This window comes from Coturnix japonica, chromosome Z, assembly GCF_001577835.2.
Source record: "Coturnix japonica isolate 7356 chromosome Z, Coturnix japonica 2.1, whole genome shotgun sequence".
In the NCBI taxonomy this organism is placed as follows: domain Eukaryota; kingdom Metazoa; phylum Chordata; class Aves; order Galliformes; family Phasianidae; genus Coturnix; species Coturnix japonica.
In genome coordinates, this window is record NC_029547.1 from 8,690,241 (window position 1) to 8,702,178 (window position 11,938).

The 11,938-nt window shown below is 41.4% G+C and overlaps 1 protein-coding gene across 9 annotated transcripts in view; it reads right to left on the minus strand.

The window, feature by feature from the left end:
• Positions 1-134: 134 nt before the first annotated feature.
• Positions 135-11,938, minus strand: part of PDZD2 (PDZ domain containing 2) — a 184,277-nt gene continuing 172,473 nt past the window's right edge. For all 9 annotated transcript variants that reach the window (XM_015848372.2, XM_015848370.2, XM_015848373.2 and 6 more), the window contains 5 exons: positions 11,548-11,665; positions 7,888-7,989; positions 5,513-5,783; positions 3,934-4,068; positions 135-3,230 (listed from right to left, as the gene is read on the minus strand). In XM_015848372.2, the coding sequence (XP_015703858.1) occupies positions 3,064-3,230; positions 3,934-4,068; positions 5,513-5,783; positions 7,888-7,989; positions 11,548-11,665 (793 nt within the window). In that variant the 3' untranslated portion in view covers positions 135-3,063. The remainder of the gene's footprint in view (positions 3,231-3,933; positions 4,069-5,512; positions 5,784-7,887; positions 7,990-11,547; positions 11,666-11,938) is intronic.

Genomic DNA, 11,938 nt, shown 5'->3' on the forward strand with positions numbered 1-11,938 from the left:
TCCTGTCTGAAATAGATCAGGCCAACGCTCTGTAAATCCTGGGGCTTTTATTGAGAGTGTTACCCCAACAGAAACATCGGGAAATGCCACTGTCAGCATATGAAGACCAATAGCACTGCTCCAAATGATTCCTGTTCCTTCAATAAAAAAAAAAAAAAAAAAAAAAAAAGAAAGAAAAAAAAAAGTTTTTTTTTTTCAGGAACAGAAACAGTGAGGGTTAAATACTATTCTTTTTCTTGCCGCAAAGTTATTAGAGAAGTAAATAATCCTACCTAAGTATCAGACTTAAAATGTTAAACCTATCTTTAAATTATCCCCACTACTGAATTACACACAGAACTCCCCACCTCGTCTTGCTGTTACTCATCCAACACATATCTACATGCATGTAAAATAGAATACCAAACAGTATTCAGCTACTGAAAATCAAAAGCCTCCTAAATCACTCACAAAGAACAGTATCTGCAAGTTAGTGTCTGGAAATATTCACCACGTATCATTTTAAGACATCTCAAATTAAGTTTGCTTTACAAAACGAATACTTCATCTTTGAGCTCACGGTGGATTGGGAGAGGGCCATACGTCCTCCTGGCACCGTGACCCCAAAAATTTTCAACTAAAAAATATCCCCATCGTTTCCTAAAACTTATTTATGATTTAGCACATTAAAGTAGCAAAAAAGTCAGTACTGCACTTGAACGTGTTATACATATACAGGTACATATTTACTACGCTGCATTAAAGTCCACATGCATTTTACGTATCTACTATACACGCTTTTACAATCAGATTTTGGTCACTCCTGAACAAGGCCTACCCATTTAATCATAACTGACAAATGTCTTCTCCCTGATTCTTCAGGGAAGACACAAAACGAACCTCTTTGATCCTGGCCCAGGCCTGCTGCCCCGGTGTGGGGCTGACCTCAAGCACTGCACCCTCCCAAAGCCTCCCCCACAAGGATGGGACCAAAGGTGGGACGTGGTCTCTGCAGAGGGGCTGAGCTTTGGGGTCACAGGAGACCGAAATCCACCTCACTGACCCTGAATGCGTTCCACAGAAATCCTGCTGACTAAGCAGCTGTAGGACTGTGGACAGTATTGCCTTTCATGTAACCGAAGGTTGCATCTCTTCCTTGATTCTTGTGCTAATACATGTCACCGAAAGAGATTTAAATGTTTGTTTATAGGCAAGCATTGCACAGCTTTCCTGCTCACTTGGTCTCTGGCTGCCCCACAGAACTCAATTTTATTCTGCCTACCATGAGTTGCTGACTAATGCAGCTGCCACAGAAATGAACCAAACCAAGGGTCCACCATCCTGGAAGCAACTGATCCAAGCACCTTGAATATAGACATGAACAAAGTAAATGATAGCATAATCTTGGGGTACAGCCAAGCGAGGAGCCCAGGCCTTCTTACAATAGCTACGCAGTGCCTTGCCTTACTACAACAGCAGACAGCACTTCAGATTTGGACCGGCTCCAGGCTGAGAGCTCCTCACCCTGGGCTTGTTGGCTACGAGCGGGGCTGCAGCCCAACACGACAAACAACCTGAGCACTCTGGAACAAACAACTTGTTCTCAGCTGATAAGGATGCTGGCCCATTTCCTCCTCTATCTCTTTTATGTTGTTTAGCCATCCCAGACATAGGAAGAGAAATAGCACAGTCTAATCTCTCGCACTCATACATTCTCCTCCCCGTAGAACAGACTATAAATAACACTCAGCAGCATGGCCCACTACCGATACCTCTACCAGGAGCAGAGGTGAGAAAATCCCAACTGGAGCACCTGTAGCACTGCAGCCCTTACAGTTTTCTCTATCTACAGCATAGCTTCTCCCACCCAAGCAAACAGTTCTCAGTCTCACCATCCAAAACCCTCAGCATCAGCCCATTCCTGACACAGCCAGAAGCGCTTACGCTATGCACACATATAATCACCCACTCCCACACAAGAAAAAACAAATAAATACTGGACAGTAAAGGAAAAAATAATTATAAAAAGCCAACAATTAACAGCCACCATAAATATGGCCAGTTCAGATTTAATCTGTTATAATCCACATCCTTAGACCACCATTTTCCAGCTCGAGTATTTCAAGCCGGGCAACCTTCAGCCTCTTGCAGCCAAATAAAAGCAGCCTGGCTTTCAGACGTACTTAGCGATCACTGAAGTCTGTGGGATCTGCAAGTGCTCAACACTTGGAAACTGCCCTTCTTTTAAAAATATATGTCTATTTAAAGGTGTCTAATGTTAGAAGCCTAAATTTGAAAATTCAATCCCCAATTTTTATCACTCCCAAAAACTAACAACTCAGCCTACACCTCAGTGGACAGTCGCCTAATATTTGGTCTTGATCTTTGCACTCACAGATTTCTGCTGCATTATTGCCAAGTGCTTTTGTACGCAAGTTGCCCCTAAAGGCAGATTCAGCTGTGGTAGGTGCTGAGTTAATTTATCAGTTTTTAGAGGATTCTTCACCTTTGCAATAAAATGCTTACTTTAGGCATAAAAGTTGTGCAAAAATTATGTCTCTTTTGTCATGCACTTTAAGCAAAACTGCACTTAGAAGAATAGAGTGAGATTGTTCCAGACATTCTCTTATTATAACAAATAAGGACCAGACCCTAAGTAAGTGTCCTGAAGTCAGATTATAGCTAAGCAATACAGTACAGTCTAAGTACACATCCTTGTCAACAGGATGGCAATTGACAAGTTGTACTCCCAATGCTCTGCAGATACTAAAAATATGAGGGACAGGCACAACGTTATTTATCTCAGTCAAAGTACTTTAAACCAAACTCAGTAAAGGTCTTGAAGTTCCACTAAAACTGCCACAAAATACAAAAGAAAGAAGTCTCTAGTGTTTGGTTTCCTTCATTCTTGATAACCAGGCAAGATTTTAGACGTTCATCACACTGTTGCTCAGTGGTTCTCCAAGGCTCTTAGCACCTCTTTGTAAAGCATTAAGACACTTCTGTGGCATTAGAAACAAAGACAGCTTCTAGCCAGTATTAAATGTTTTGTCTTATCAAGTGTGATTAGATGAAGCACTTCCATCATACTGAAGTTCTGTGTTTCCTGATGAGTAACTGAACAGGGCCCTCTGGCACAGATTTAATAATGTTCCAGGCGTCGTAATGCATGAGGCCCAGTAATGATTTTCCACTGACAGCAAGAATCTCATCTCCAGATTCTATGTTTCCAGCTTGCTCTGCAGCACCACCTACAAGCAAAACAGGAACAAAGTCAAATAAAAAACTGCTTTCCACTGTGACAAACAGCAACTAAGACATTCTTCAAGCAACGGTAACTTCCATACATGTCACTTAAGCTCAGCCCAGCTTTTGCAATCTATCAGTAAGTTTTCTATGATGATAGTTCAACTTGCAACATTGACCACAATCAAGCAGGGAGAGAAAAAGGATTGTATCTGCATATGTATATTAATAACCTTGAAAATTAATCATGGCCTTCCCTCTCAGAATCAATTTTGAAAGAAGAAAAAACAAATACAAGCATGGAAACTGATAAACAATTCAGGAAACACCACTTTCATCTTTTTTCCTTGATGAAAGAATGTATCACTGGAAATTAACTCTGTACAAATGCTGAACGCCCTCAGCCTCATTAGGTTTGAGCTGCTCAAACCATTACGTATAATAATGCTGCTGTAATTTAATGCTTACAATAGCGGACAAGTCTAGGAAGCAACTGCGTCATAATAAGTAAATCAGATTGCTGAACAAGCACTTAGTAGCAGATGTGATCTCCAGACATTCTCAAGGGTATTTTTTTTCTAATGACTACTTTGGTTACTAAGTGGCAATAATCAAGAGGACACAAGAAACATGCTTGTTTAAAAAATAAATAAGTAAAAGAAAAGGAAAACTGGGTTAAGATCTGCTGTATTTTCATGTTTGCAGTACCTTTAAATATTCTTTTTACAAGCAACGGCCTGTCTCCACCAATAGAAGCTTTTCCACCATCAAGACTGAAGCCCAAGCCGGCAGAGGTTTTCAATAATTCAACACAGATGACATCATTCATGTCCAGGTTTGGATCTGCAACAGAATACACACAGCATCTTGTTATGCATTTAACAGTACGCTGCAGGTTGGGTTTGTTTTTGCTGCAGTGACAAAGCCATTCACAGTTCAGTCTGTAGTGAAACTACATGTTGTCACCTTGCTTCTCAGCAGTGTATGTGTATCACTGCGGCCATGAAGGACTGACAGCACAGGACACATTATGTGCACAGAAACACAACTTTCATGTTGCGCCAGCAACAAAAATCACTCAAGGCATTCATTCATGTGGGGAAAACTGAAGCTGAACTATAAGAAGATTTTAAATGTCAACAAAAGAACTGAAAAAAATTGTGCAAGTACTTTGGAGAATTGTTTTGTTTCCCATTCATTATCCAAAGGGTTGCACCTTTTTAAATTACAGCAAGAAACAGGATGTTACATTCAAAAGAAATATGTGCCATCTTCCTAAGAAAGAGTTTGTTTGCACTCCGTAGTGAGAATACTTGTTTCTCATATCTACAGAAATAACTGTAACTATCAGTAGGTGTAAGCTGCTTCCTACATCTCAGACACTTTTAGAATGCAGTCACACTGTAATAGATATAAGTTACGATTTTGCTCGGAAGGGAGTAAGTCTGTAGTTTTGGAAAGCAGAAACCTCTTTGCCCTTTGTGATTATAAAAATCCTGCAGGCTGCGGCATCACAAATGACTGTTACGGTTACCTCAAACAACTCCAATTGTTATCTGAAACATCTGGGGATGAGCCTTGCCTGATAGGATGGAGAGACACTCTTATAATCCGACACTGTTTGTGAGAGAACGTTGCCACCTAGCGCCAGCACGCCGCACTCTGCATGCGCCGCTAATGCCCAAGCAGGCATTAGTACTGTCACTGAGAGCTGCTTAAAACATTTACTCCTATGGGATTTCTCCTATGGTTTCCTATGGGATGGCTGCTTTGAAACTGACTTAGCTCCTTTCACCCATTTATTCTAGCACCAAAATAATTTTTTTCTCTTTTTAGAAAGATAGCATAAAATCTGCAAATACAGAGCAAGATAAAAGTTGGTCTCCATGGACAGCAAAATGCAAAGCTTGTGATCTCATTTGTTGGACTGCTTTTTTGTTGCTGTTTGTTTTCTTGCTTTAACTGGTGTTACCTCTTTAAAGGAATTTATTGCGGATGAGGAGAAATATAGAATCATTAACTGTAACTGAAACTGGATTAGGTCCTAGATATCTGCCTAAGTTCCTGTCTAGTTGTGATATTTCAAACAAAAATAAAACAACATCAACCAAAAAAAAACCCCTACATTTGGGCTCCAAACAGAACAAACACAATTTAAAAGTAATTTCATTTGCTCCCTTCAATTACATAAGGCACGGACTCCTTTAATCTAAAACACATGGACATTTTCCCCTTCAGTCTGCTCTGCAAAGGAATCCTTCCAAGTGTTCTTGGACAAAGATCATACCTGTTCCTATTTCCATGGAAACATCCTTTCCAGACCCCACACATTTTCTGCCAGTAGCTGATATCTCAAGTCTGGAGGAATTGTTTGCTTTGTCTTTTTCCTTCTGGATGACGATGACCGCGTACTTGTGCAGTCTCGCCTGATGGAGTGCATTCAGGACATCGCCATGGACCGAGTTTGCAAGAGACTTGCCATTGATTGACAGGACAAGATCTCCTCGCTGGATAGTCCCTTCTTGAGATGCCACTCCCTTGGAAAACACTCTGTGCACCTACAAGAAAAAATTTACCTCAGGGACATGTTCAGCTCATAAGCACACGTAGTGAACACAGAGACCCTTACTATCAAAGTTCACAGCCTCTGCCCACTGCTCGGGTATCAGGCACACAACACTTGTTCTTATCATCAGCTTCAAATACAAAGCCTACGTGACTGGACAAGAACTGCAGTTTGGGATGTGGGAGAATGCGTGCTACTACTGCACAGTCAGTTCTGTGCCAAAGACAACCAAAACCAGCTAGGGAATACAGTGTCACAAAGCACTTCTGTGCATTCATTGACTTTCTCAAATCCCTTCAATGAACAGTAACTTCAAATAATTTCAAACTAACACTAGTTTTGGATGATCCAAAGGTTACTTAGACATCCATGACAGCAAACTCACCGAGGACAGCACTGCACTGTGTTATAACTACTCCCCAAACTCCCAGTGACTGGAATCCAGAGCAGTTTTCAAATAGCCTTTAAAGTGATGCACAGCATCTGTGCACAAAAGGGCTCTGACTTACTGCTGCTATACAATATTTAATTGCTTCTCTTTACTTGTCTGATCAAGTACCATATGAGTGGATGCAAAAGGATGACTTAATGGCTCAAAACACGTTTTTTCTAGAGGACATAAAATACTCTATTCAATTAAATAAGAATTAACTGCAGTGAGCACAGCTGAGATTTATATGGGTGCCACTGACAGAAAGGGACTGACTACAACAGTCACGACTTGTTTAATTTAAAGACTTGCCTACCAAGCTCTGTAATTTATCAGCCAGAGCACCATTTCCCACACAATACAGTTCTAGGCCCACTGGACAAAGGTTCAAGGCAGCACATCTGTGGACACCATTCTGCACAGCATGTTCTGTAGGAATTCCTCATCTTTCTCCAAAACAACAGCAAGAGTCAGAAGCCTTTTGACTCCTACTCCCTCCTGTTGCAGGGCCCTGCTCAGGGAGGCATCTGCTGCAACCAGGTTTAGGAAGATAGTTTTCCAGACAGGCCAAGGAAGCATCCAGAGCTGGAATCACTTCTTCGATGACAAACATAAATATTCAAATGCAGGTGGTAAGTGGAATATGGAGGTCATGCCCAAAGCACCTGCTGCCTTCCCACACATGCCCAGACTACTGAGGTACTTTGAAACTCATTAGGCTTTTCAATTTCTACACCCAAGCGTGGGCAGAACATCCCACCTGAGCATCTCAGCACTCAGAGACAGGGAACTCAATCTTGGTAGCCAGAGAAGTGGAGCCTTGTCCCTAAACTGTGACCATGTTCTAATTCAGCGACTGCTTAATGTAAAATACAATGATTTATACTGGTCATAGAGCAAACACCAAAACATTCCTACATGAGTTCCTGCACCCTCCAAAGATGAGGACGTACCCTTCTTCTGACCTCATCCCTTAGCAGATTCCTCTCTTGCAGGGCAGAACTTAAAAGCACATCCTGTGCAAATAAATTGTCACACAGGAGATTGTCATTTGGGATTTTCCAGTCCTGCTGAACTCTTTCTTCTGAACAGTATTTCAACTTTTTAACATCTTTTGCTTTAAAACCACCCAATGTCACACAACATCCTTGGTTCATAATGCTGTGTCAGATGCTCTTTTAAATTTAAAAAAAAAAAAACCCCAAACCTCTCACTTACTGACATCCAAAAGCTTTTACTAACAGTAAATCAAATCATTGAAATGAAATCCAGAATGTTCTCAGGTCTGAAACAGTCACTTTCAGGATCTGCTAAAAACTTCAACAATTTTGCTGCACAGAATTTCCTTTCAAAGGCTGGAAATAAAGATTTCTTCTAAAAGGCTGTAGGCATGCAAAATTTTACTTATATGCATAGGATTCAGACTACCCAGTAACACAGCAGTTACGCTTTTAAAGGCTGAAAACATAATTGGCATCCATCTCCAGTAATGAAAATTACGGTACCCAGACACTCCCTTCGATTTCAGTAGCAGACAGCATGCAGCTGCCTCTGAGAGACACTGCTTTAAGACTTGCAGTGAGTCTTGATAAGTGAGCACTTGATCTAATCACCAGCATGCTTTAAAGAGAGCTTTGCAAAAAGATGACTTGCAGTCATCACTTACTGTGACTGATTTCTGTTCCAGATCTATTCCTCCAGCAACACTAAATCCCAGGCCAGCTCCTTCTTCTTTGCTCAGGACTACAAAATATGTATCTTCTTTGCTCTGGTAGGAAAATGGGGGCAGAGTGATAAGGGAACAAGGAGAAAAACAAAAGCAAAGATCAAGACCACGTTCCTGCATAAATCACAAACTTCCAGTACTCTCAGATTATGGCAAGTGGGAAAAAAAAGTACCTCAAGAAACTCAAGCTGAGACATTAAATATATTTCTGCTTCTGCTACAGATGAGCAGCAGCTCTGCACAAAAGCTCAGGTGAGTGCACAGGTTTCTTCAGTCAGAGGTTAGAACACAAGGACAAAATTAGAGTCGTAGAAGGGGATTGCACTTTGGGCAGCCCAGCTTACAGGCTCAATTTTGCTTTGCTGGTTGTTTTGCGGTACACCTGGATATTTCCCATATATCTTTCAGGACCAAACACTGTATTTTCTATGTTATTGCTAATATTTCTGTTATCCTATTACTCCATTCTCTTGGAAGGCTGTTATGGCAGCTGCATCACCCTCTTCTCAGCAGTGCTGGGCACTCTTGCAAGGGGCAATGATTACAAATTGCAGCCTGGGAAGGTTTAGTGGGATGGATATTTCACTTTTGACATAGAAGTAATGTGTTCATTAGTGACCCAAACAGGACTAAGCTGTGCTGTAGTGGAAAGGAGCATACAGCATAGAAAAGGGACTGGCAGTGGTTTGCACCAGTGTTGTACTTGGCTCCAGATCAGCATGAAGGTGTGAAGCTGATTTCTGCGAAGTGATGAGCTGCTGCCAAAATGCAGATTTTGTAATGAGAGTGAAGCAGTTCTGTCCAGCAAGTCTGGTGCCATTTTATGTATGGTTATTAGGACAAAAACAGACACTGTTACAGATGCTCCATTTTGCAATAGAGGAGAGATCTGACGGAGAAAGGGAGAGTAACTGCTTGTGGGGCAGCGTACCAGAAGCAGCGAGTGGAAAGCAGGACTCTCATCTTTTTCCTGGGAACCTATCCAACATTAAACATTTCCAGAAGCTGCCAACACTAAAATTAATGGCACATCATTAGAAACAAACTTCTTAATCTATTTAGCATTAAATGACATATTCAACTCACTTAATCCAACATTTTAACTCATGAAACCAGCTTTCCATTTCAGCGCAGGGAATCACAGATTATTTCTGCTGCTTGGTGAAACAATACAAATTCTTGGCCTCTATGTGCATGCTTTGTCAAATAATGGTCAAGGAAGGTTTTCTGCATTAGAGGCATTCCTGCAAAGCGCAGGAGAAATTGATGTCACCCTGCTTCACACCGCTGATCCATGAGGGCATGGGAAGAGAGGAGCAGTCAGGGATGAACACATTAATCCACAATCTTTTGTAGATGTCAAGACCTTCCTCACCCATACCCAAATGAGAACACTTTACATTAGCCTGGATATAACAGCGAGTCAAATATCTAGCTTAGCCTCTTTCAACAAAGTGCTCTGAGGGTAACAAACAATTGTATCTTTGACCATTAAGCACTAAAGCATTTTCGTTCAAGGGGTCATGTTCTTTCCTACCCTTTCCCTCCCCCACACCGGTGTGTCTTTGCCTGGAATACTGAGTGCAGTTCTGGGCTCCACAGTTTAAAAAGGATGTCGAGATGCTTGAGAGCATGTAGAGGAGGGCAACAAAGCTGCTCCAGGGGAGGTTCAAACAGGATATTAGGAAAACCTGCTTTATCATGAGGGTGGTCAAATACTGAAACAGGCTTCCTGAGAGGTGGTTGATGTCCCGTGCTTGCGTGTGTTTAAACAGCATTTGGATTATGCCCTTAAATTATATGTTTTAAGTGGTGGTCTGACAGTTGGAACTCAGTCTCTGTAGGTCCCTTCCAACTAAAACTATTCTACTCTGTTCCTATCCTGTACTGTAACTGAATCTGCTTACACTTACAGAAGTGCTACAGGATTGTGTGATGACCACATGCCCCAGGACAGTCAGCAAGACTAACTGAACCCTGGTTTCCCATTCCCAAACATTCACCATTTCTCCTTTTCCAGCCCTAAAGTGAGTCCTCACAAGCATGAAATTGGGCACACACCAGCCTATTCCTTTACCTGGCCACACAGTGGAAGCACAAAACCTACAGTGATGTGTGGGGCTTTGAGAAGAGTCAGTACGATAATCAGTATGATCAGACACCTGAGAGGTAAGCCAACACAAAGCAGCTCCTGCGGTCTGCAGGCAAGTGACTGCTGCAGAATTTCTTGAAATGAGCAATGTCACATAAAAGAACTCAAATCTTTAGCCTCTCCATTTAGCCTGTTCATTGGATGACGAGATTGGAAGACCTGATTTTTAAAATATATATTATTAACATTTACTAAGCAATGGGAGTAAATTCAGAACTGTTCAGAGCAAAAGATAGTGACAAACTCTTCCTGGAGAAGCTCCCTCTCAATCTGACAGTCCACCTCATTTTTCAGCAATTGCATAAGTACCAAGAATTGTCCTATTGTACAATTAAACCCACCATTTGACTAGCATAAAATTTTCCAGCACGTGTGCCATACTGGGCTTAAATATGGATAAGAAACTATGCAGACAAGGAGTGCATTCCAAAGAGCATTTAGTTTTATAAATATTTGAGTTCTCAGATTTTGAGTAGTGGCATAAATAAATAATGTCTCCAATACTCCATACAAAATACTTTGAAGAACACTTAATTACTTTCATCCAGAAGTACAATCCAACCCTAAATTCTTTGGTAAACCTATCAAACTGTCTTGGCTCACAAAGCTCTTGGGATCTGTGAGCTTTAGTTACGCTGTCCTTGGAAGGAGGTAAAACTGGGTATTTTGGGGAGGTCCTGTTCCCCTCAGCCCATCTTATACTCTGTCAGTTAAGACTGAGAAATACTCTACATGCAGCTCAGCCAGCAGTTATGCAGACCAGATGGCAGTTTTCCCTCTAGTGCTGTCATTATTTTATCAACTTCAGCACTGATTCAAAAAGGATGTGGGCATATCCCAAAAACACACACACTGCAAAGAGGGAAAAGGACATCCTGGCAAACATTTCACTTCAGAGGCCTTCTTCATACATTTAAATAACGAAGAAGGTTGCCTCGGTGCAATTCGTCTCCACAGAAAAGAGCAAAATGTGCACAGTGGTCTCTTACAAGTCCTCCACCAGATGCTTTCTGGCACTCTAAGCCACCAGTTTCTGTGATCTTGGCTTTGAAAAAAAAGTGTTTGCTTCCAGAGGGGAACACAGTTTCCCCAGTGTGGTGGGTAAAGCGGATCTTGCCATGATGTCTGGTGGAAAGTTAAAGTCTGATGTTCAATTACTGGCAAACCAAGGAGGTTCTCAGCTTTAACAATGACTGGAGCCATTCTTACTCATTTAAAATGGTCTTATTGTGGTTCTTAACTACTTTCACGCTGGACAAACAAGTTCATCCAGAACCCACCAAAATATACTAAGGGTTTATCGTAAGCATTTAAAAACCAGCAGCAGTAAAACTATCATCAACTATAACCTACTGCAGGAAGACTGGAGGAACTCTGGATTTTTATCTGCCATTAAGAAAACCCCTAAAAATAGTGCCAATAGTTTAGCTTCATCTTCTGATAATTACCTTCACTTGTGCTCTGACTTCTTGGAGCATAGAAGTAATATCACATTTTGGCACCAGAGCTGACAAAACAGACTGCAGTTTTTGTTGGTCCAGGTTTGAGATGAGCAGCTGATCCAGGCTAGAAAGAACAGGAGAAAAAAAGGAAAATAAAGTGTATTTCTAGACTGTGTAGACATTTTAGGTATACAGTAAAATTTGCATTGGGGTAAGCAACAGAGGGGCAGCTGAACAGCAAGCAGAAAAGTCTTGGGCACGGGTAAGAAATGATGTGTGCCAGGACAACGAGAAGGCAGAAAGAAGACAATTTGCAACAACTCTGAAAATCAGTCCCCACTTGACTCCCCACCTGTTTTCCCAATGATTTGAGCAACAGACATTAACAAAACCAGGC